The sequence below is a fragment of the Silurus meridionalis genome, chromosome 26, assembly GCF_014805685.1.
Source record: "Silurus meridionalis isolate SWU-2019-XX chromosome 26, ASM1480568v1, whole genome shotgun sequence".
NCBI classification, from domain to species: Eukaryota; Metazoa; Chordata; class Actinopteri; order Siluriformes; family Siluridae; genus Silurus; species Silurus meridionalis.
The window spans coordinates 63,792-90,155 of record NC_060909.1 but is presented as its reverse complement, the minus strand read 5'-3'; the positions used below and the strand labels follow the sequence as shown (position 1 = coordinate 90,155).

The following is a 26,364-nucleotide window of genomic DNA, read 5'->3' as shown; positions in this document are numbered from 1 at the left end:
TAATTTTATTTTCCAAGGAGAAATTTCACAAAAGTTAAGACTTTCACATGGTATGATGACTTTCTGTAGGTATTGTATTTATATGAGTATATCTATGAGTCTGTGTGTATGTTCAGATAAGAGCTAAAAGTGTGCTCGTATGTTTGTGTTTCAAAATGACTCTTAATAGTTCAATTATTGGAACTTTAAGTCTGGGACAGTGAACAGTACCTGTCAAAAGTGTGGAAGTACCGTTTTTGAGACACATGCATGTCCCTTATGTTCATAAGCAACAAACTTTGTAACTGAACTAAATAAAGTTTTATTTTTACCAAACAAATATATACATTTACAGCTTATACAGTCTTGGAATCCAGAGAGTTCGTTTCTCCAAACATTTATCTAAAATACTTTGCCGTGCCTCTTCCAAAACCTACAAAATGTTTACTAAAGGTAGGCCATTCCATGTGTTTAACATATTAATATTTTTAAAAATAATTTACATTTGGATTTATCTGTCCGCAGAACTTTTTCATTCACTGTCTAATTCTTGCATGTTTTTGACTATTTTGTTGCATAAAAAAAACATGCAATTTCCCTCAAGGCTGGATGTTTTCAAACTTTTGAAACACACTGTATAATCAGGAAATAAAATGTTTAAGTGAAATGTGCTTTACAATTTAATCACCTTTCCTGCAGGCCCACTGGTTTGACCTTGAGAGTAGATGGGTCACAATCAGCCTTCATATCCATGAAGCAATCAAACACAGGTGTCTCAGGAACTGCATCTAGCTCATAAAAATCCTCCTGCTTGGCATCCGTCCACTCTGAGTAAGTAAAGGATGGCTGTCGGCTCATGGATTGACGACGGTCATCCTGGAAGCCAGTGGAGTTACCAGGCACCAAAGTTTTAATGCAGAACAAGGCCTGCACAGAAAAAGAATTTGATCCCTATAGTATTATATAGGACTACCGTGCACATCAAATAGATTTTAAAATGTATCACTGAAAGACTAGAGTATATAAGAAAAGTACTCACTCCAGTGCCCAGGATAACCACTCCAAGGAACAATGTTGCTAAAAGTGGACATACACACTCCACTCTCCAAATCTCCATCTGTAGACATTGGTAGGTGGGCATTATTAATTGTGTGCACTTAATGGGCAAACAGATAACTAGCTTGAGAAAAATGAAGGTAAATTTCACGACAGTGGAAGATGGTCTCACTTATGTGCATGGAGAGTGGTTTTGATGGCAAAACTACAGCAAGGTGAAAAAAAGGAAAGTCACATGAGTAATCATGATTTTCTTTCAAACCACTGCAGGATTAAATGGTGTTTGACTCCGTAATAAGTAAAACATTTCTTAAGGTTGTGTTTGTAGGAAACTACAAACTGTTGGTGCAACTAACACTGCACCTTTGTACGTTCAAAGTGTCAAATCTAATAAAGGTAGACAATGAGATCTATGATGCCAAAATTCCTCACAAAACCTCTTTAGGAACAACCCTCGATTGTTGAATCACTTTTACATTCATTCCTATGGGGAAAATCAGTTCGAACATACGAGCAAATGGACACACGAGCAATTGCCAAGAACGAAATATGCCCGTACAGCGGGGTTCCACTGTATATATATATTATGACATTCATGTATTTAGCAAATTTTCTGTGAAAGTGGCACCTTTCATCACGATTAAGTTTAATGATTCAGCTGCACATGCATTTTTTTATGCAGGAGTGAGAGAGTATGCCTTCTGGTGTGTTATACTAATTTTGCCTCATACTAATCTTCCTTAAAGCTAATAAATTTTATTACTTATCCCATCCGTGTGTGAACGTGCTTCTGTCCTGGGGGTGCTGTTAAGATCTACTACACTAGAACAGGCTTGGGCTAGGCCTTCCTTAATTCAGGACATCTTAAAGATAAAGCAAAAAAAAGCTTTATAAAAAGAATTAGGTGTCATGGTACGGTTCGTACCTCTGTTTTTAAGTCAAAGTTTGGTTAAATTTTGGTACAGTTTAGGATAAGGAACGCACAACAAAATTGCTTGTAGGAGCAATTACAGTCGGGTTTTAGGCTCCATCATAGCACAAAAACTGCTCTAGTTAAAATCACTAATGACCTGTTTTTAGCTTCAGACCAAGGCTTCATCTTGCTGTTAGTTTTACTAGATCTTAGTGCTGCATTCGACACTATAGATTATGATCTCCTCCTGGATCGCTTACAGAATTACATCGGCTTTCAGGGACAGGCATTAAGCTGGTTTAAATCTTACCTGTCTGATCGTTACCATTTCGTAGATTTAAATGGAAAGCTATCCAGGTTAATGCTAGTAAATTATGGCGTGCCACAAGGTTCAGTTCTAGGACCCCTGCTTTTCACAATATACATGCTTCCCTTAGGAAATATTATTAGAAGGCATGAAATTAGCTTCCATTGTTACGCTGATGGTACCCAGCTTTATATCTCATCAAAACCAGGCGATACAGCTTAATTAGTTTGGATAACTGAGTGTATTAATGAATTAAAAGATGGATGACCCAAATATTTTTTACAATTAAATTCTGATAAAGACATAGATTTTGCTCATCTGCCCAAAAACCAGTACACAGAAGCTCCAGCATTTCAACCTGCATTTAGACGGATGTTCTGTAACTACTAGTTCAACGGTAACAGACCTGGGAGTTATTTTATACAGCAACTTGTCTTTCAAAAATCATATCAACCAAGTTACAAAAACAGTCTTCTTTCACATTAGAAATATTTCTAAGCTAAGAAATATATTGTCTTTATCTGATGCAGAGAAGCTCGTCCATGCGTTTATGACCTCCAGAATAGACTATTGTAATGCATTACTAGGTGGATGTCCTGCGTTCTTACATGGTCAAGAAAATATCACCATATAACCCCAATCTTCTCATCCCTACACTGGCTTCCTGTTAGGTTTCGAATTGACTACAAATTACTGCTTCTTACTTATAAAACACTAAATGGTTTGGCTCCCATGTACCTATCCAGTCTTTTAACACGCTACAATCCGTCACAGTCCCTGAGATCTCAAAACTCTGGACATCTAGTAGTTCCTAGAATAGCAAAGTTTAGATCATTCTCACATTTACCTCCTAAACTTTGGAATAGTCTTCCTGACAGTGTTCAGGGCTCAAACACACTCGCCCAGTTTAAGTGCAAATTAAAAACGTATCTTTTTAGCAAAGCCTACACATAACATACGTTACATATCATAACCTTGTGCTCCAGAACATCTGATCACATGCACATTATCAATTTGTGCTGTTAATATCATGAACAGCAGCTACGCTAATCTCTCCACTGCTTCTCTTTCTCTCCCCATCCCAAGGTATCCTGAGGTTGCTCCAGCTCCAGTCACGTCCCACTTAATGAAGATTATGGACCTTAAAAGAAATAGATGCGGAACTCGCAAACTTCCCGTACCACCCAGCGACGTACCAGTGCCAGCTGGATCCCACTTCATGTGTGGAGTTTTGACATTGGACCCTAACCCATACCCAATCCATGATGTTAAATGTGCTTTACAAATACGATGTAATTTCATTGAACTGCAGCTGGACTCTTGCCTTCCTGACAAATTGATAACGTGAGATACAACCATGCAGTAAAATAATTTACCTGTTGATCAGAAGACTCTGAATTTGACAGAATGTACTGTAGGAGGCCCAACACTTTATATGCTGCTGGGAAAGCTCTGTATCCATTCAGCATGTAGAGAACCCACAAACCCTGTAGACAACAGGCATGCATAAAAAAAAAAAAATAGTGGTCTGTATTAAGCTCTTAAATTAGATTTTCACAGAGCAACTATTTTAGAATATTATACACATTGTATAATTATCTAAAAAAAAAATAGAACTGGAATTCCAATAATGTTACATGACCTAATTGGATAATATCGCTTTCAGTGCAGTCAAACTTGGACAGTTAAGTAACAATTTCCTAATTTCAATTCTGTTAAAATGTCACACCTACTAAGTATTTAGTAGTGTTTATGTTTGTCTACATACATTTTTCAACAACTGCTGCATCCTCATAATGTTGTAAATAAGAACTGGCAAAGTTAGGTTTGTAATTTTAGTACAGAGTCAGTTGATGTGATCAGTTAGAAGATCATAAAAACTTGACATGAGATGCATCTCGAGGGATATATCTTGCTGGATATAACTATACTTTCAGTCTTGCTTGTTGTTGTTTTTTTTAATTGTTAAGGACAAAGCACTGAGCCTAATAAAGGTAAAGGTGCTTTGTACTTGTCAAATGTACATTTCTTTCTTTGCATATCCCAGCAATAAAATCTCTGCTTGGGTAAAAGGTGGAGTCCCTCCATGTCAACCTTAATCCTAGATGTTCCTAGAAGTTTAATGAGACCTTTTGACATGCTAAGTCTCATACTGAATCCAAGTGCTGTACTAGATTTATTTGGAAAATCCCACTTTTTTTTTTAAAGAAAGTTTAATCAATCAGTCTACATAAATGTTGAATAATGGTTTTATGGAAAGTGTTTGAAGACTCACTGTAACTTGAGAGAGAGTATATAGAAGAAGATATGCTACAGCTGTAATGCTCGCTCTCCACATTCTCCTCCATGGAGGTGCTGGCAGAGGGTTAGGAATAAGTGAGCCATCAATCTCTTGTTCTGTTAGCATGTCTTGTTTATCAGGAACCTCTGCCATCTTGTTCTTCATTTAACTTCCTGCAAGAAATATAATCATTCAGTTAACCAAATGTACAGAAATCTATCTTTGTTTCTCACAGTTTAACAGGAATGTGCTTTTCTTTTAAGGAAATTCCCTAATATTTTAAATTATAACTACACATGCAACACATTTAACTAGAAAGTGACAAAAAACCTACAAATCAGCAGTGACATTTTAGGCAGTACATTCAGTTCTGATTTGACATGGACTTTCACTGCATTCTATCGCACAAGAAATGAGAGTAACACCTTCACAAGTAAAATGAACATTGAACTTCTGGATGACCAGGTGCTGAAAACAGTGACCAGTGGCGGGCCGTGCATTTGGTACCTGGGCCTTCAGTGGGGATGTACCACTATCACATCACAATTATAGAAACCATTGATACAATAAAAAAACACAATATAACAACACGTGGCATTACAGAGAGAGAGACATTTCACATATGGAGGTGAAAACCATTTTACTAAAGCAACAAACCCAGTTAAGACTCCAAACCTCTACACTACAACCACAACTGTGCACCTACAACATCTGGAGCATTTCAGAATAAACATTTGTCTAATAACATGACAAAAACATTAACATGTAAATAAAACACAACCTACTCACCAGAGATGCAGACTCATAATGTGTCCCTCTGAGGCTGTAATCGAGTGGTACCGCTCGTATTCACTTGTCTGGAAGTGAAGAACAAACCCTTTCCCGGCCTGAGACACGCTAGCTAGCTTTGGGGTTGGCCGACCTGCAGAGCTACACACGTGTTTTCCAGTCGAACTTGGCTGTAACAGTTTCCCTCTGACTAACCAATCAGAGGACGGAAAAATGCTGACACTATTCTGGGAGGCGAAATTGTAATCTGATTATAATATATAATCTGGCATCCACATACACGTACTGGAAGCATTGTAGCCAAGAGTTTAAAAGCCAAAGTAGGCGAAAGAAAATGGTAAAAAAAAAAAGAAATTACAAATTGGAGAATGAAAGCTCAAATTCTGATCTTCTACTATTCACTAATCAGGCATCCACACAGCCAGGGCCAATCTGCTCCCCACAATCAGAGAGACAAAACGCAACTGTGCACAGGGAATCATCAGCCACTTAAGCCTAAACTCTGACACCACAAACACATGGCAAGGCATTCAGGCCATCACAAACTACAAATATACTTGTCTTATTAACAAAATTTACCTGTTCTGAATAAAGCTTCTTCTTGCTGTTGCATTACCAGAACTTATTTACTTTAAAGTAGTTTAACAGTAGTTTGTTTCAATTTGCACAGACACCACATTTTAATGATTATTTAATTAAAAAAAGTAATCGTTCGATTTAGGTTTAGTCACACTCAGTTACTCAGTACCATCCTCCACACACCTTCATGAAGGAGTATTCATAAACCCACAGCCTTAAACATGCTAGTTACAGTTTAGTTACTTGCAGTTTGTTTTTGAATTACTTGGAGATCTGTTTGAAACCATTAGTGTCATTAAGAATTTTTAATATGCGTGTCGTCAATTACATTTATGATTCATATAATGAGTATTCATGACAGCCCTAGTTGTTACAGGATTATAAACCAAGAAAGGCCAGAATGTTAAGATACAGTCCAATTCAAAGCAATTCATCTATCTGTTTTTAAAGCTTTCTGCCGTTTTGAATTGTAATTGTCGGGATTATACTGATGTCCTACACTTCTAATCAGCCATTGCACATTCCTAACCAAAGTCCTGTAAATGGGCACTTGTTTATATATCCTCACTGCACCCTGTATCACTAGTTTTCCATATTAGAAAACAATCCAATAATATGTAGAAAGAGACAAACAACTTAGAAAGTGCTAAAGTAGTGAGACTGTGTTTTAGCTATGTGTTGCATACTGAACAAAAGGGTTAGGGTTAGGGTTAGTTAACCCTAACCCCTTGGAAAATACTGATAAATCATAAATAATTCTACAAAAAAAGTTCCTTAATCATATAATTATTGAAGTATTGTAATTATAGATTCCACAACTATGCCACCCTTTATTTTTTATAGGCAATTCCTACATGAAAGCATAAACATTTGTAAGCGTAATATTGCCTGTTTGTCATTTAATTTTGATCAAAACAAAATAATTTTATTTGCTTTTCCTCTGCTCATTGTCATCCAAACTTCACTAATTTGAACTTCTATAACTATCTGTAGGGCTGGGACGTACATATTGCAATTCTGTAGCTATTGCGATTCATTGTTAAAATTTTGATTTTTGTTGGCTTAATAAAGATTAGACAATGACAAATACTTGATCATACCCTTAAAGAGACTGTATATGAGTTATATTAACAAAAACAATGCATCACATTTTTCTGAATTTTTATTTCAGGAGCACATACCTAGAGCATAAAGAACCTTGAACCATAAAACTTTCAAGTACCAAAAACTTGAATATAATATTTAAATGTGCAACAAAATAACTAAAAAACAGTTCTCTCTAAAATAAAATAAAAGTGCTGTTAAACTGTTTCAATGTCCAACACAACTGCTAATATCCTTCTCTCTCTTCCTCACCTCAGGTGAGAGCAGTGCAGCTGTTGCTCCAGAAAACATTCAACAATGTCATAGGCACTATTCCATCTCGTTAAAACGTCTGTTATAAGTTTGTGCACAGGGAGCTCCAGTAACGTTTGTTGGAAATCCAGTGATGCGTCGTACTCATCTGAGTAACTTCGCGACAGCGGGCAGCTTCAGTGCGCGCTGTGAGGTCAGATTATGAGTGTGCGCGTAGCACTTTATATGGAGAAAGCCGGTTAATTAGGCAGCGATAACCATATTAGACGCATTTTCTGTGACTAAAGCAGAGTCTTTATCCGTTAAACAATTCTCAAAGAGCTTTACTTCCCTGCCTCTGCCATGGTTTTGATTTCTCTCGCCAGCTTAAAACGGATATGACGTCATTTAATACAGACACCAACAAAATACGTTTGGCCCTCTGTTGGAATAAAAGCGGTAACGTCTTCCCACCACCTCTCTGGAAAAGTAAAATAATTAAATATATATCGATTCTGAGGTAAACAAATCGATCTCAAAATCGTTTTAAAAAGAATCGCGATAGTTTGGTGAATCTATTTTTTCTCCCACCCCTAACTATCTGATTTCTATATTAACAAGCAGTGACACCAAACCTCAGTAACAAGTTTTCCTTCGTGACAACAAACTTGGTACATGTCTTTAGGACAATGACTTGAGGGCCCACTTTAGTCTTAAAACAGAAAATGTGGCAATTTTTAACAATTTACACATATTGGGGAACAGCTCCAGATTGATAAGGGGGAAAAAGACCACAGATCACAGTAGTAGCAGCAGCAATGCCACCCAACTGCTTATTTGCTCACAGAGACATTTTCTCCTACAGTCTGAGAATTCTACTGTGGGCAAAACATAAACATCATGAGTAAAACTACAAATCAATCCTCAATCTCTTTGCCAAACGTTACAGCTCTACTTTTCTGTGATTGTTTAGACAATAATTGTACCACATCCTCAAATGTGCACTGAAAGGTAAAGGCTGAACATTGCATCACCTCCCACCCAGCTAACAATTCCTAAACTCCTGTGTGGACGTTCCATTGAAACCTTATTTATTTATATCAGAACCATCCCTGAAGCAGAATACTGGTGGCAATCTTTTTTAACTTGTCATTGGCATCTTGACACAATAAAAGAAGGTATTCTTTTATCTGAATAAGCTTATAACATGTAGTTCATATTCTAGAAAAGTTTGGACAATGTGTAAAATATAATTTTTTTTTTTTATTATTTCATAAAGCCTTGATTTATTCACAACATAGAAAACATCAAATGTTTAAACTAAGGAAATTAGTAATTTTAAGGAAAATATAAGGCTATTTTTAATTTCATGGCTGCAACACGTCTCAAAATACCCAGCCATATATCACAACAAAACCAGGCGATACAGCTCAATTAGCTCACATAACTAAGTGTGTTAAAGAAATGAGATTAGATGACCCATAACTTTCTACTACTAAATTCTGATAAGACGGAGATTTTGCTCATCGCCCCAAAAACCAGTATACAGAAGCTCCAGCATCTCAACCTGCATTTAGACTGATGTTCTGTGACCACTAATTCAACAGTAAAAGACCTGGGAGTTATTTTAGAGCAACTTGTCTTTTAAAAATCATATCAATCAAGTTACAAAACAGCTTCTTCCACCTTAGCAATATTTCTAAATTAAGAAAAATGTTATCTATATCCGATGCAGAGAAGCTCGTCCATGCGTTCATGACCTCCAGACTGGACTATTGTAATGCATTACTAGGTGGATGTCCTGCATCATTAATGAACAAGCTTCAGTTAGTCCAGAATGCAGCAGCCAGATTTCTTACAAGGTCGAGAAAATATGATCACCAGTGTTGTGCTAGTTACTAAAAAATAGTAACTAGTTACAGTTACTTGTTAATTCATTCAAAAAGTAACTTCGTTACTTTGTTGATTATTTACACCAAAAAGTAATGCGTTACTGTTAAAAGTAACTTTTTAGTTCCTTTTTTAAAGAACGTTCTTTAATGTTCCCATTAATGCCCTTTTATGCGTTATGATCCATACAAACACAAAACTGACTTAAACACAAAGTAATTTTTAAACACTGTTTTATTTAAGTCAGAACAACACAAACTGAATATATCACAAGGATTTCTGAAATAAATAACAAAACAAGCTGAATAATATATTCACAATCAAAAACTAAAGTGGCTTCTGCATCATAAAAGCTGTTGGGTTGAGCCCTTAAAAATGTTCCTTTCACAGCTGAAGTATGATTAACAATGTAGAACAGAACACCGGGTAAGCTTCTAGCTTCTAGCTCCGTCGAGGCATGGAGTTTCTGGAGTTGCTGTTTATTGCAGTAGATACGAGCTTTGAACCAGAAAGACACAGCTTACATTTGACTAAAAAGTTTTTGTCTTTATACTCAACTAAAGTGAAATAATGATCATATTTCCACTTTGAGAAACTCGTCTTGCTCTCGCCTCGACTCGCCATTACTGCCGCACAGACCTGAATAAACGGAAACACACCCACCGTGCGTCTTCTTCCTGTTTACAGTGGTTCAATCCTACAATGCGACGCTGCTGTAAACAGGTTAGACTGTAGTCAACACTTTAGCCCAAATTCATTCATTTAAAAAAGTAACGGGTAACGCACCATACGGTAACAGTAACGAAGTTACTTTATTTTTAAAAGTAACGTGTTACAGTATTAGCTACTGTCAAAAGTAACGCGTTACCGGTAACGCGTTACTTTTGACAGTAGCTAATACTGTAACACATTACTTTTACTGGTAACGTGTTACTGCCCAACACTGATGATCATATAACCCCAATCTTCTCATCCCTACACTGGCTTCCTGTTAAGTTTCGAATAGACTACAAACTACTGCTACTTAGTTATAAAACACTAAATGGTTTATCTCCATGTATCTCTCCAGTCATTTAACACGCTACAATCCGTCACGCTGAGATCTCAAAACTCTGGACTTCTAGTAGTTCCTAGAATAGCAAAGTCCACTAAAGGTGGTAGAGCATTTTCACATTTATCTCCTAAACTCTGGAATAGTCTTCCTGACAGTGTTCGGGGCTCAGACACACTCACCCAGTTTAAGTGCAGATTAAAGACGTATGTTTTTAGCAAGTTCTACACATAACACATCTCACATCATAACCTTGTGCTCCAGAACATATGATCACATCACATTATCAACTTGTGCTGTTAATATCATGAACAGCAGCTACGCTAATTCCTCTCCAATGCTTCTCTTTCTCTCCCTATCCCGAGGCATCCTGAGGTTTGGCCAGCTCCAGTCACGTCCCACCTCATGAAGATTATGGACCTTAGAAGAAGTAGATGTCGAACTCGCAAAAATCCTGAACCATCTAGAGACGTACCAGTGCCAATTGGATCCCACTACATGTGTGGTTTTGACATTGGACCTCCGGGAGTGTTTAAAGGCTCTGGCATGGAGAAGCTGATGCTGGATCTGTGATGATCACAAATGTTGAGCTCATAAAACTAGGAGCTACTAACCATATCGACTGTATAAGACTGTAGAAAGACCATTACTTATAATCTTATACTCCAGTGCTCATGTTAGTTCTCACTCTCCAGTGTTCTGTATTGTTGAAAGATTTATGATCAAACTCTTGATGTCACCCAAATGAGGATGGGTTCCCCTTTTGAGTCTGGTTCCTCTCAAGGTTTCTTCCTCATTACATCTAGGGGAGTTTTTCCTTGCCACAGTCGCCACGGCTGCTCATCAGGGATAAACACACACCGATCACCTTCACTGTTGATTTCTGTAAAGCTGCTTTGAGACAATGTCTGTTGTGAAAAGCGCAATAGAAATAAACTTGACTTGACTGGACAAAAAGCTGGAGATGGGACAAAAAGGCTGGAAAAGTAAGTGGAGGAACAATAAACAAATAACTAGGTTACTTGTCGGGTTACCAATAAATAGTCTCTCAGAAGTAAAGATGGGCAGAGTTTCACTAATTTCAGAATAATGTTTCTCAATATCAAATTGAGGCTAATTTTTTTTTTTAAATGTCATCTACAGTACATAACATCAAAGGATTCTGAGAATCTGAAGAACTGTGTGTAAGCGACAAACACAAAAATTATTATCGGATTCTATATACAGATTTCAGAGCAACAAATGCTTCCACCAGAACATGTCTTTTTCAGGGAAGGCCTTGCATATCTGAGCAAGACAATGTAAAAACAAATATTGGATCAATTACAACAGATGGCTACTCCAAGGCTTCATACTAGAATAGTTTGGGTGAACTTGCCTGTCTACAATCCAGAACTATTACCAATTGAAAGCATTTAAAAAGACCATGAAACGATAAATACCACGAAAAAGAACCACAACAATTGAGCGGGAAGAATTTGGTATTAGACATAAATTGGACCACATTCCCCTCCCAAAACTCCAGCAATTGGTCTCCTCAGTTCCCAGACATATATGGACTGATAAGGTGGCTTATATACAGTGTTGTGAAATAGTGTTTGCCCCCTTCCTGATTTCCTGTTTTTTTGCATGATTTCACACTTTAATGTTTCAGATCATCAAACTAATTTAAATATTAGTAAAAGATAATACAAGTGAACACAACATGCAGTTTTTAAATAATCGTTTTTGTTATTAAGGGGTAAAAAAATCCAAATGTACATAGCCCTGTGTGAAAATGTGTACACCACTGTAAATGACACGTATATTACAGCTTTGCATATCGTTCTTTGCATATCCCAGAGATGTTAGGAATCTGGCATCAGAGAGCAGGGTCAGACATGACATAGCACCTCAGAAGCGCAAAGGGTTAAGGGCCTTGTTCAATTGCCTAAGATCGGCAGCTTGGTGATACTGTGGCTTAAACCCCTAACCTTTCGATTAACAAGAAAGAAAGAAAGAAAGAAAGAAAGAAAGAAAGAAAGAAAACTACAACATTCTGACAGCAAACAAGATCAAAATAAGTGTACATTCAAATAGTTTGTAATAAGTTTCAAAAAGATTTTAATTAGTCTTTTATTATACTCTGTAATGAGTTGTATGTAACATTTAGATTTTAACATAGTTGTTCTCCTTTTTCAGTGATAGAAGAGATGGCAAATAGATAAATACATTGGATACTCATCTTTCCCTCATAACTCTTGTCTCCCTACTTCTCTTTTGTCCCAGTCTTTCTCATTATTCCACTAATGAATATTACATTTTACATAATCTATTCATACTGCAGCTGAAGGCTCTTCAGTATTTTCAGCTCTACTATAGCAAAGGTAACATACACAAATAGCTGTTTTTAATAACTACACAAAAAACAAAATCCAGACAGGCTTTCATCTAAACCTCACTAAATTGTCTTAGTGTCTTTGTCTTAAAAATTAAAAAACTGTCTTAAAAACTGCTTTTTCTATTTTATTTTTTTATTTTTTTGGCACTAAACTTAATATTGCAATGTCTTTGCATCATAAAAGAAATTCTGGACCCATGCTAGTAATGTTTTGGACTATATTATGTTACAGATTTAATATTTTACACATTCTTTTTGGTAATATTTGACAAGAAAGCCCTATATTATGTAACATTCTGACTACATGTTCTCAAATAGAGTTGTGTGCACCCTAAAACATTTTTCTTTTGACAGACAAAGCTATAAAACAGTTTTACCAACATATAGAATAATGGTTTGTTTTTCATTTAGGAAGATACTTAGAAATTCTGAAATTTGACGTTAAAATCTGATTTTTGTTTCATATTTTTTGGTCACAGAAAAATAACAAATGTATATGTATATTTATTTATGTAACTCTAACCCCTGCTCTCTTATAGGATTTTCATAGAAAATAAATATTAATAAATTAAAGGTAAATTGTCTGGTGGATATGACTACAATTGCATTTCTTTGCAATTTTAATTGACTTTTGTTTTAAAACATTGTCTCTTATTTAAAAAAAATTGCTTATGCATCCTGAAAGATCTAAAAAAACATTACACACTTACTGTGTTTTTTAAGCAAAGCCATAAAACAATTTGCCAGGCTGGTGCAGTTTTTGTTTTTCTTTAAGAACAATTCTATTCATTTTATTGGCTGCTGTATCACAGGACAAAAAGAAAAAAAATAGCAATTAAGTTAAGGGCTCTTTCCCAGCTAAGGTCATATAAAAGTAAAGATTTGTGTAACGAAAGGCCATGTTTTCTCCACAGTTTCCTTTGATATGTTACCACTGGGTATAATTTAGCATGAACAAGGTGTTTCCACTGCTATACTGATGAGTCACTTAGGTTGGATTTTTATTATATATATATATATATATATATATATATATATATATATATATATATATATATATATATATATATATATATATATATACACACACAGACAGTGCAAAAAACATTAGACTCTGGATACCTAGTAACTTCCTCTATCATTAATCCTCACAAAACATTATTGCTTTTACAAGAGCCACAGGCACTGAAAGCTTTCTGAATATACTGAATATTGACTCGTATCACAATTTAAGGTCATATAGATACAATTACTAGGGCAATGTTTTTTCCCCCTTAAATATGCAGATAAGCTAGTTTATAATTACACCAGTGAACGTATAAACAAATTCTATTTACAAGTCATTACTAAACGCATAAATTGTAGTCATATTACCTCATTATCCATAATGAATTGTATAAGACTATAATATAAATAAAAGTGTAGAAAGTTCAATTTCACAGTGATTTTAAATATTACTTATGACATGTAAACCGCTATATTCAATTTTACATAAGTGATGTTCTGGTCCATTCTGATAGTCTATGCTTGCTTCGGCTCTATCTACAGGCTCTTTATTACTACATATAATATTGATGACTATAACAGTAGGAAAAGCTAGACCTACTGGAAACCCCACTTTTAGCATAATGATCAATCTTTTAATTAACTACATGCAAAGGCATTCCTAATAATCAGTTCTTTCTCTCTCAAACTATACATGCTACTTATTTTGCTTGATGTATCTAATCCTGACCAGTGTTGCCTATACTGAGGATTAACTGCTGCTTGAAGCTATCTTTGGAAATCTTTTGCTGCTCCAGAGGATGGCCTTACTTGATTATTATAAATCTTGTACTCAAAAACACTTTATGTCTCTCCCGTTCTCACTCAAACAACCTTTCAACACCATCAATACTCTCTAGCATTACACTGTACAACTGTGTAGGTGTAATGAGTTATAATCACACCATCTGGTGTCACCCAATAGAGTACAGGTTTCTTTGGAAAAAGCATGAATTTCAAGGCAGGTGTGTGCATGTTAGATTTTTTTTGTCCAATCAGATTTCAGCCTCTATGTGCTACCATGTCAATCTAATCTGCCCAGAGCCTTCAAAGTCAATACTGCTGACTCTTTTACCATAGTCTCTATTAGCAGTAAGTCTGTTTCTTTAACCATACTTAAAAATCCATTGTGAAGAAAAGCTAGACATGGTGAGGAGGTCGTCCAACCCCGAAGCTAGCTAGCTAATGTGTCTCAGCCCGGGACGCATTTGTTCTCCACTTCCAGACCAGTGAATACGAGCAGTACCACTGGATTACAGCCTCCGAGGGGCGTCTGCATCTCTGGTAAATAGGTTCTGTTTTATTTACATTTTAATGTTTTTGTCATGTTATTAGACAAATATTGATTGTGAACTGCTCCAGATTTTGTAGGTGCACAGTTGTGGTTGTAGTGTAGAGGTTTGGAGTCTTAACTGGGTTGGTTTCTTTAGTAAAATGGTTTTCACCTCCATATGTGAAACGTCTCTCTCTCTTTAATGCCACGTGTTGTTATATTGTGTTTTTGTATTGTATTGATGGTTTATATAATTGCGGCATGATAGTGGTGGTATTAAGAGGTGGACTAAGTCGGGTACGTCCCCACTGAAGGCCCAGGTACCAAATGCATGGCGCGCCACTGTATGCAACCATGTAGAAAGTGATATGGAACACACTGTACTGAATTTGTCCTGCAATATGAAAGCCTGTCAAGGGGTTTCAAGGTGGTGATTCTTTTGGGTGTGTTGAGCTTTAATTTTTCATCGCCTTATTTCAGAAGTAAAGTATTTAATATTTTAGATTTTTTTCTGTCTCACAAGCTTACTCTGTGAAAGTAATTCCTGCTACAGATTAGGCAGGCCTTATGCTATGTTCTGATAATATCTTCTGTCAGATAAGCAATTCAGGTTGGATACAAATGCTGTTTTATTAGCACAGCCAGACAAACTCACAAAAATAAAAGCACAAATCCAGAAAAACATGCTAAAAACAGGCACATATCAAGCAATCAACAAAAAGAGTTGATTAGGGCAAAGACATTAATCAAAATAAATCATAATCAAAACCAGAAGAACAGACGGAGAATACAATGGTTAAATATTAGCACACACTCTATAAATGTTTGTCTTTTTAAATGTACAATATGGGTGTAATATGGAACGGTTTTGCTAATTTAAAAGTCCACTGAATTTGAACATGGGATAGGGTCATGTTTGTAGTTCATGGTGGAAGCACAAGAATTGTGTTATATCACTTAATATTTAGTGGTTTATTTAGTTTCAATTAACTTGATCTGAACCCATCTTTTATATTTATTTTTTCAGATTTGTTGTGAGTTTGGGTTATAAGAATCTACTGATCATTAATTTGCAAGATTTTTTCAAGTTCTAATATGAATCTCTGGTGTCATGCATAAGTACAGATTTTTAACTCAGCATGTTCGCATTTTGTTTACAAGTGTACTGAGTTCTCCAGTTTCCTCCCACTGTACAATAAACATGCGTGTGGGTGGAATGGCTACACCTAATTGCTTAGAATATTATATAAATATTAAACTTTTCCCCCTCATATGTAGACAGTCAACAAGGCATTTAAGCAAATTAATTGTATATTGAGGTATTTGTTTATTAATATAGACAAAACAGTACCTGTATTAATGCAGATACAAGGTAAAACAGATAAAAATAAATAAATAAATAAATAAATAACCATACACGCATGCACACACATACACACGCTGATGTGATTTGGTCGAGTACCTGTAATGTGGCCCATGTCCTTGTACTTATATGTATGTGTATATACACACACACACACACACACACACACACACACACACACACATTATATATATATATATATATATATATATATATATATATATATATATATATATATATATATATATATATATAATGTGTATATATGTATACATGTATGTATAGATAGATAGATAGATAGATAGATACTGTATAAATATAGGTGTGTATGTATACATATAAGTACAGGCACATGGGCCACATTACAGGTACTCGACCAAATCACATGAGACCGGACACACAGGTATGAAATATGAACGCAAACATCAACATGCGGCTGAAATACTTTTTCGGGTGATTATGCGCAGCTGTAAATAAGATAATGACTAAAAAGAAATTTAACACATTTTAACCTGAAGCTCAAGCACCATAATAACAATCGAGAATTCGCTCGCGAGGATTCGCTGTCATGCATGCGCATATAAATGATTACATTCCTTGTAGATTATGGCGTACAAACAAACCGTTTTGTAACTCAGCCGGATGAAACGCATTTACCTTTCAGACTGATGAAGACGGTAAGAATTAGCGCATTGCCTCGCGCATCGTCATGAATATTCCCATCACAATGCTCTCGGAGCCGCTGGAAGATGTTGCGGTGTCTGAATAACGAATTGGGGCCTTAAACCGCTTCGCCCGAAGGCTATTGAGCACAGACACGCACACCGAGGATGTATGCGCGCGCGCGCGTGTGTGTGTATATGTGTGTGTGTGTATATGTGTGTGTGCGCGCGCGCGCTCGCGCGCCTTGCGTGGGTGGTAGGTTTGTGCGTGCGTGTTATCTCCGTTTATGACGCGTAAGGTGTTGTATTTTGTGCGATTTTTTTCTGGCGCATGGAAGCAACTGTACTTGTCGGTGTCCTAGGCAACAGTGCAATGGATGGGGTTGTGGTTTATCGGTAAATGTCCTTTCAGTAGCTTGACTTCAATGAATGTTTCTCACAAGCCTGTATCTGTACTAGGTCTTACCTCCGAAACGGTTATTTATTTTTACAGTTGATTAAGGGGTTCGAGCATGAAATGCTGAAACCCTATTGTTCTTGTAGAGTTATGATTATTATTATTATTATTATTATTATTATTATTATTATTATTATTATCATCATTATTATTATTATTATTTAGCCATAAAAGTGACCGTGCAGACCAAACCATAAGACCTAGAGACTTGCAACTTGTTCAGATGGTAGAGCTCAATTTTGGGGAGAAGTTGACACAGTATCAACACATTTGGCCAACGAGGGGCGCTACAGATAAACAGACATTTCTGGCCATAGCTCATAGAAGATACATCCTAGACTCAAATCTTTCAGATACTTGCAATCCTTCAGTCCAAACAAAGAAAATGCCAATTGACATTTCTTTTTTCTTTAAATTGAGTTATGTTAAAAACATTCTTTTGCGAACTGGTCGTAGGTTTTTCGCACCATTGGAACGCAACCACTGTAGCAATGTTCAGTAGACAGAAAATGTTAATAATTATCAAAAAAACATTGAACTTTCAACTCACCGTCACAAAGGCTTGTCACAATGTTCGAAGTAGTTGGGGCCACTTTTACACAAATGGCTTTATCTTATGAACGGAATGAGTTATATCAAATTAACTTTGTTGATTTATGTACATGCTCAGTCTTTGGTCAATGAAAATTGCATAGCTTTGCCACTTGATGGTACTAAATGAGGAAAAAAATATATAAACTTCTATAACTACACAACCATTCTTCCGATTGACCTGAAACTTGGTATTTCATGTCTCTGTCCAAGGTCCCAGAAGGGTTCAAATCAAATCAAATTTTATTTGTACGACATTGTTCGACATACAGAGTACAACATGCAGTAAAATGCTTTGTGCAACTGTCCAGCATTTAATCATAAAAAGGAATAGAATTAAAGATAAAAATAAAACAAAAAAGGTAGATAAAAGTAAAAAAAAGTATAAACTATATAAAATATATGAAAATATATGTATATACATGAATGAGTATATGTATACATATACTCATTCATGTATCAAAATCTATAGATGGTTGTATATTGCAATATTTTTCAAACATGCACTCAGATTTTCCATTGCTTTGATACATCTACTTATGGTGAGTAACTTTACATTAAGGACCACTGCTGTTAATCAAACCTTTCATTTATTATTCTCAATAGGTAAAAAAAAAAAAAAAAAAAAACTTGAACTAACCCTAACCCTAGGTTTTTTGCTTGTTTAGAGCCAGACCAGTGCAGTAATGTTCGCTGGTCAGTGCCTATCAATAATTGTCAAAAAAAAGTTTTTTACTGTTTAAAGGGTTGCCAAAACATTCAAAGTAGGTATTCAATGTTGAATTTTATAATTTATTTCAGGGGCGTGTTCAAATATACCCAAAAGTCTATAAATCCTGAACGAAACTAAACACTCCAAAACTCTGTACAGTAATGCATAAAATAATTTAAAGCCACATTTTATAGATATCGGTCAAAAAAATGCCACTTCTTTTTTTTTAAATACATTTTTCATAGTTATAAATGTTACAGACACTATTATTTACATGGTAAGTGCTCTGAAATTTACATTTTATAACCACTAGATAGCAGCCTAAGACCATCAATGGGCTCAATAAACTAGGGTTAGGGTTATGGTAGGGTTAGGGTTAGGGTTATGATTAGGGGGTTAGGTTTTTAAGGTTAGGGTTAGGATTAGAGTTAGGGTTAGGGTTAGGGGTTAGGGTTGGGGCTAAGATTAGCGATTAGGGTTAGGATTTAGGGTTAGAGCTTAGGGTTAGGGTTATGGTTAGGGTTGGTTAGGGTTAGGTTTTGGTTAGGTTTGGGGTTAGGGTTGGGGTTAGGTTTAGGGGTTGAGGTTAGGGTTAGGGATACGTTTGGGGGTTGAGGTTAGGGTTAGGGTTAGTTTTGATTAGGGTTAGGTTTTGAGGTTAGGGTGAGGGTTAGGTTTTGAGGGTTAGGGTTTGGGTTAGGATTAGGTATAGGGATAGGGGTTGAGGTTAGGGTTGGGGTCATGTTTTGGTTAAGGTTAGAGGGTTGGGGTTAGGTTTAGAGATAGGAGTCAGGGTCTGGGTTATGGTTAGAGTTTAGGGTTAGGGTCAGGGTTAGGGTTTGGGCTAGGGTTAGGGTCAGGGTTAGAGGGTTAGGGTTAGATCAAGTGCACTAACCCTAACCCTCATTTTTTTTTTCACCCCAAAAAATCCGAGTTTGGGGGTTAGGGTTAGGGCAAATGCACTAGATGAAGTGCACTGGATGAAGTGCACTTAATGAAGTCCACTAAGTGAAGTGCACTAGATGAAGTGTTCCAGGTGAAGTCCACTAGATGAAGTGCACTAGATTAAGTGCATTAGATTAAGTGCACTAGATGAATTGCACTAACCCTAACCCTCATTGTTTTTTCCCCTTTTTTCCAAGTGGGGATTGGGGGGAGGGGGGGTGTTAGGGTTAGGGTTAGGGTTAAATAAATGCCAAAAAATGCCCCTCTGTAGTTCTTTCCCCTTTTTTCCCTTAAAAAAAGGTGAAGTGCACTAGGTGAAGTGCACTAGATTAAGTCAAGTCAAGAGTCAAGAGGCTTTTATTGTCATTTCTACTATACACAGTGGTACACAGTACACAGTAAAAATGAGACAACGTTCCTCCAGAACCCTGGTGCTACACTAAACAACAACAAACAAAACAACATAGAGCTACAACACAAGCTACATAAAGTGCATCGAGTTCAACGTAGTGCAAACAGTGCAGACAGACAGTGCAGACAGACGACACAAGACAAGACACAAAACCCAATATAGCGCCGACCAGTAAACCTACTGTATAATTGATTATACAGTACTGTACGAGAAGACTGTACAAACTAAAAACTATACTCCAGAAGTGAGTATAAACAGAACAATGTAGTGCAAAAATGCAGCAGCAGTCGTGGGTGCAAAAAACAGCATGTAAACAGTATAATACAGTGATAACTGATAAATGTGCAAAAAACAGCAGTTAAGAGTGGTACAGTTGAGAATAATAAATAATAAATAAATGAATGGTGGTGGAATGGATTGAGATGAGTGATGAGTGTGTGTTAAGTGTTAAGTCCAGGAAAAATTTTACAGTTCGTTACACACATTTTGAGTGAGTGTGTGTGTGTGTGTGTGTGTGTGTGTGTGTGTGTGTGTGTGTGAGAGTTCCGTTTCATTTCTGTGTATTAAGAAGCCTGACGGCTTGTGGAAAGAAACTGTTGCACAGTCTTGTTGTGGTGGCCCGAATGCTTCGGAACTGTTTTCCTGATGGCAGGAGGGTAAAAAGTGTGTGTGACGGGTGTGTGTGGTCGTCCACAATGCTGTGTGCTTTGCGGATGCAGCGTGTGGTGTAAATGTCCATGATAGAGGGGAGAGAGACTCCAATGATCATCTCAGCTGTCCTCACTATCCTCTATAGGGTCTTGCGGTCCGAGACGGTGCAGTTCCCAAAACAGGCAGTGATGCAGCTGCTCAATATGCTCTCAATGGTCCCTTAGTAGAACATGGTCAGGATGGGGGGAGGAAGGTGGGTTTTCCTCAGCCTTCTCAGGAAGTAGAGATGCTGCTAGGCTTTCTTTGTGATGGAGCTGGTGTTGAGTGACCAGGTGAGGTTGTCTGCCAGATGAACACCAAGGAATGTGGTGCTCTTGACGATCTCCACTGAGGATCCATCAATAATCAGTGGAGATTGGTCGCTCTGTGCTCTCCTGAAGTCCACAACCATCTCTTTTGTTTTGTCCACGTTCAGAGACAGGCTGTTTGCTCCACACCAGGCAGTTAACCATTGCACCTCCTCTCTATGTGCTGATTCGTTGTTCTTGCTGATTAGACCCACCACGGTTGTGTCATCAGCAAACTTGATGATGTGGTTCGAGCTGTACATTGCTACACAGTCGTGAGTCAGCAAAGTGAACAGCAGTGGGCTGAGCACACAGCCCTGGGGGGCCCCAGTGCTCAGTGTGGTGGTGCTGGAGATGCTGTTCCCGATCCTGACTGACTGAGGTCTCCCAGTCAGGAAGTCCAGGATCCAGTTCAGAGGGAGGTGTTCAGGCCCAGAAGGTTCAACTTCTCAATCAGGTGCTGAGGTGTTCAGGCCCAGAAGGTTCAACTTCTCAATCAGGCCCTAACCCTAACCCTAACCCTGTTCTGCACATTCCCTAAGCACTCTGCCAGGAATGTTGTCTGGTCCAGCAGACTTCCGTGGGTTAACTCTGCATAGAGTTTTCCTCACTTCAGCTGTGGTTAGACAGAGCACCTGGTCAGTGGGAGGAGGGGTGGTCTTCCTCGCCTTCACATTGTTCTGTACCTCAAACTGGGTGTAAAAGTCGTTCAGCACATCTGGGAGGGAGGGGTCACGGTCACAAGCAGATGATGTGGTCTTGTAATTCGTGATCGGCTGGATGCCCTGCCACATGCGTCGAGTGTCTCCACTGTCGTGAAAGTGGTTGTGGATTTTCTTCGCGTGTGCGTGCTTCGCCTCTCTGATGGCACGAGACAGTTTGGCCTTTGCTGTTTTTAAGGCCGCCTTGTCCCCTGATCTGAAGGCAGAGTCTCTTTGTTTCAGCAGCGCACGCACATTTGCAGTCATCCACGGTTTCTGGTTAGAGCGTGTAGTGATGGTCTTGGAGATGGTCATATCATCCCCGCAATTGCTGATGTAGCTGGTCACTGATTATGTGTACTTCTCCACGTTGATGGAATCACCGTTGGTTGCAGCTTCTCTAAACATGTCCCAGTCAGTGCACTCAAAACAGTCCTGAAGAGCAGAAGTAGCTCCTTCTGGCCAGGTTTTCATCCTTTTCAGAACTGGTTTAGAGCGTCTGATGAGCGGTCTGTATGCTGGAATTAACATAACAGAGCAGTGGTCTGAGTATCCGAGATGGGGGCGGGGCTTTGCACGATACGCACCGGGGATGTTTATGTAAACAAGATCCAGCGTGTTCGCTCTTCTCTTTGCAAAGTCCACATGCTGATGGAGTTTAGTAAGCACAGTCCTGAGATTCACATGGTTGAAATCTCCAGCGATAATAAACAATCCATCAGGGTGAGCATTCTGCAGGTTGCTTATAGCGCCGTAGAGTTCACACAGTGCCTCCTTAGCATTAGCACTGGGAGGAATGTACACTCCTACGATGTAAACAGTGGTGAATTCCCGTGGTAAATAAAAAGGTCTGCATCTAACAGTCACAAACTCCACTAACCCAAGACGCAACAGTCTCTAAACTCTCGCCGTGTGGTTCGCTGGAGTCGGATGTAGTCCAGTTTATTGTCCAGGGAGCAGACGTTTGAAAGAAAAATGGACAGGAGAGCTGGCCGGCTAGGGTTAGCATTTAGCCTAGCACGGACACCCGCCCGCTTGCCGCGCTTCCGCTTCCTCGAACAGCGCTTTCGACGTCTCCTCTCCTGGCCACCGGCATCAGGTAACACCGAGGTCTGGGGGCCTGGTCTTTGTGGCCGAGGTCGCAGCAAGCCGAGGTCACGAAGGTTGTTGATAAGATCATCATGCAGATTGTTGGTTGCATGATGCCTGTACCGTAGCAGTGTCTGGTGGTCGTATACATGAACACAGCTGACTCTGGTGTCCATGTATTGTGAAGGGTCGTGCCAAATATGGTGAAAGCACCATTTTTGGATCCGGAGAGGCCGCTGCGAGCTACTGCCGGGCCGCCATCTTGTACCAGAAATACCAGTGCACTAGGTGAAGTGTACAATTAGAAGTGCACTAGGTGAAGGGTTAGGGTTGGGGTTAGGGGTTAGGGTTAGGGTTTGGGTTAGGGTTAGCATACTAGAATTTTAAGTATGCATACAAAATTTTTAAGGCTGCATACATAGACCAGCCCAGAGCCCTTGTTGTGCACTAGCTTTCTCCAAGTCACTAAACACTCACCACACACACCACCTCTGCCAACGGAAATAAGTGCCAAAACAATTGCCAATTGTTTTTTTACCTTTTTTTCTCCCAAAAATTCAAGTTTGGGGGCAGACAAGTGCAAAAAATGAAGTGCACTAGATTAGGTGCGCTAGATGAAGTGCACTAGATGAAGTGCACTAGGTGAAGTGCAGTAGATGAAGTACACTAGGTGAAGTGCACTAGGTGCAGTTTACTAGATAAGGTGCACTAGATGAAGTGCAGATGAAGTGCACTAGGTGAAGTGCACTAGATGAAGTGCAATAGATGAAGTGCACTAGATGAAGTGCAATAAGTGAAGTGCACTAGGTGAAGTACACTAGATCAAGTGCACTAACCCTAACCCTCATTGGTTTTTCCCACTATAAATTCGAGTTTGGGGGCATTCAAATGCACAAGAAGAAGTGCATTAGATGAAATGCACTAGATAAAGTGCACTGGATGAAGTTCACTAGGTGAAGTGAAATGAAGTGAAGGGTTAGGGTTAGGGTTAGGGTCAGGGTTAGCATACTAGAATTTTAAGTATGCATACAAAATTTTAAGGCTGCATACATAGACCAGCCCAGAGCCCTTGTTGTGCACTAGCTTTCTCCAAGTCACTAAACACTCACCACACACACCACCTCTGCCAACGGAAATAAGTGCCAAAACAATTGCCAATTGTTTTTTTACCTTTTTTTCTCCCAAAAATTCAAGTTTGGGGGCAGACAAGTGCAAAAAATGAAGTGCACTAGATTAGGTGCGCTAGATGAAGTGCACTAGATGAAGTGCACTAGGTGAAGTGCACTGGATGAAGTTCACTAGGTGAAGTGCACTAGGTGCAGTTTACTAGATAAGGTGCACTAGATGAAGTGCACGAGAGGAAGTGCACTAGGTAAAGTGCACTAGATGAAGTGCAATAGATGAAGTGCACTAGATGAAGTGCAATAAGTGAAGTGCACTAGGTGAAGTACACTAGATCAAGTGCACTAACCCTAACCCTCATTGGTTTTTCCCACTATAAATTCGAGTTTGGGGGCATTCAAATGCACAAGAAGAAGTGCATTAGATGAAATGCACTAGATAAAGTGCACTGGATGAAGTTCACTAGGTGAAGTGAAATGAAGTGAAGGGTTAGGGGTTAGGGTTAGGGTCAGGGTTAGCATACTAGAATTTTAGGTATGCATAATACATTTTTTAGTCTGCATACATAGACCAGCCCAGACCCCTTGAAGTGCAACTGGATGAAGTGTACTAGATGAAGGACACTAGTTAAAGTGTACTAGGTGAAGTGAAGCGAAGGGTTAGTGTTCTGGAACAAGATTAACGTTACATATTCTTTATTTTGTGTTTAATTTGATAACACATTTAATTATTTAATGTCTGTAATTCTTTAATGTTTTCCATGTCACTAATTATCCTGTTCAATTTATTTAATGGTTTCTACCTCCATCTAGTGGCAAGTTCTTAAGTTGCTGTTATTCAGTGATTTCTGGTATTCACGTGAATCAGGAAGTAGTAAGTGCTCCATGTGGGCATCGGTAATTATGGCTCTCTTTAATCGCCATATATTTTTGTAATCTTTAACCCTGCAACAGCATTACTTGTAAGTATTTATTTGATTGACATGGATGTGCATTATATTTTAATACAAATGTAAATTGTTATGGTTTAAGATCATTATTAATAACTTTCCATCCGGCTATTGCATTAGCCACATTGTGCTTTAGCGTCATATGTATTCATTATTTACATTACAAAATGTTACGTTTATTTGCAAGCAATGCAGAATATTACATTATTGTGGATGTTAATACAATGCTGTAATTGTTGGTAATTCCCGGACATGATTATTATTATTATTATTATTATTATTATTATTATTATTGTTATTGTTATTGTTATCATCAATAAAAACTCTATTTGTTTATTTGTAATTTCAATTCATAGACGTCATTAATCCTGTGGGCAAATAAACTTCTTGTCTTCAAAATCATGTGAGAGAAGGGAGTTTATCTGACTGTCAAAGCACTAAAACATATTGAGGACAGTACAGTTAGGGTTAGGGTCAGGGTTAGGGTTAGGGTCAGGGTTAGGGGTTAGGGTTAGGGTTAGGGTTAGTTAGGGGTTAGGGTCAGGGTCAGGGTTAGGGTTAGGGTTAGGGTTAGGGTTGGGGTTAGGGTTGGGGTTAGGGTTAGGGTTGAGGTTAGGGTTAGGGTTAGGGTTAGGGTTAGGTTAGGGTTGGGGTTAGGGTTAGGGTTAGGGTTAGGGATAGGGGTTAGGGTTAGGGTCAGGGTTAGGGTTAGGTTTTGAGTTTTGGGTTAGGGTTAGGGTTAGGGTTAGGGTTAGGGTTAGGGTCAGGGTCAGGGTTAGGGTTGGGGTTGGGGTTAGGGTTAGGGTTAGGGTTAGGGTTAGGGTTAGGGTTAGGGTTGGGGTTAGGGTTAGGGTTGGGTTAGGGTTAGGGTCAGGGTCAGGGTTAGGGTTAGGGTTGGGGTTAGGGTTAGGGTTAGGGTTAGGGTTAGGGTTAGGGTTAGGGTTAGGGTTAGGGTTGGGGTTGGGGTTAGGTTAGGGTTAGGGTTGGGGTTAGGGTTAGGGTTGGGGTTGGGGTTAGGGTTAGGGTTAGGGTTAGGGTTAGGGTTGGGTTAGGGTTAGGGTTAGGGTTAGGGTTAGGGTTAGGGTTGGGTTAGGGTTAGGGTTAGGGTTAGGGTTAGGGTTAGGGTTAGGGTTAGGGTTGAGGTTAGGGTTAGGGTTAGGGTTGAGGTTAGGGTTAGGGTTAGGGTTAGGGTTAGGGTTAGGGTTAGGGTTAGGGTTAGGGTTAGGGTTAGGGTTAGGGTTGGGGTTAGGGTTAGGGTTGGGGTTGGGGTTGGGGTTGGGGTTGGGGTTAGGGTTAGGGTTAGGGTTAGGGTTAGGGTTGGGGTTAGGGTTAGGTTAGGGTTAGGGTTGTTAGGGGTTAGGGTTAGGGTTAGGGTTAGGGTTGGGTTAGGGTTAGGGTCAGGGTCAGGGTTAGGGTTAGGGTCAGGGTCAGGGTTAGGGTTAGGGTTAGGGTTGGGGTTGGGGTTGGGGTTGGGGTTGGGGTTGGG

At 38.5% G+C, this 26,364-nt stretch overlaps 1 protein-coding gene across 2 annotated transcripts in view; it reads right to left on the bottom strand.

Moving 5' to 3' along the window:
* ptpn5 (protein tyrosine phosphatase non-receptor type 5) overlaps positions 1–17,213 on the bottom strand; it is a 54,110-nt gene extending 36,897 nt beyond the window's left edge. The window contains exons 1-5 of one of the 2 annotated variants that reach the window (XR_006924581.1): positions 16,898–17,212; positions 4,531–4,709; positions 3,632–3,742; positions 1,019–1,096; positions 668–906 (exon numbers count right to left, since the gene is read on the bottom strand). Coding sequence is in view for 1 of the 2 variants with exons in the window: in XM_046840693.1 (XP_046696649.1) it covers positions 668–906; positions 1,019–1,096; positions 3,632–3,742; positions 4,531–4,701 (599 nt within the window). In the remaining variant the exon portion in view is untranslated. Of the gene's footprint in view, positions 1–667; positions 907–1,018; positions 1,097–3,631; positions 3,743–4,530; positions 4,710–16,897 lie in introns of both variants that reach the window. The other variant, XM_046840693.1, reaches the window with a different exon arrangement.
* Between the last annotated feature and the right edge of the window lie 9,151 nt (positions 17,214–26,364).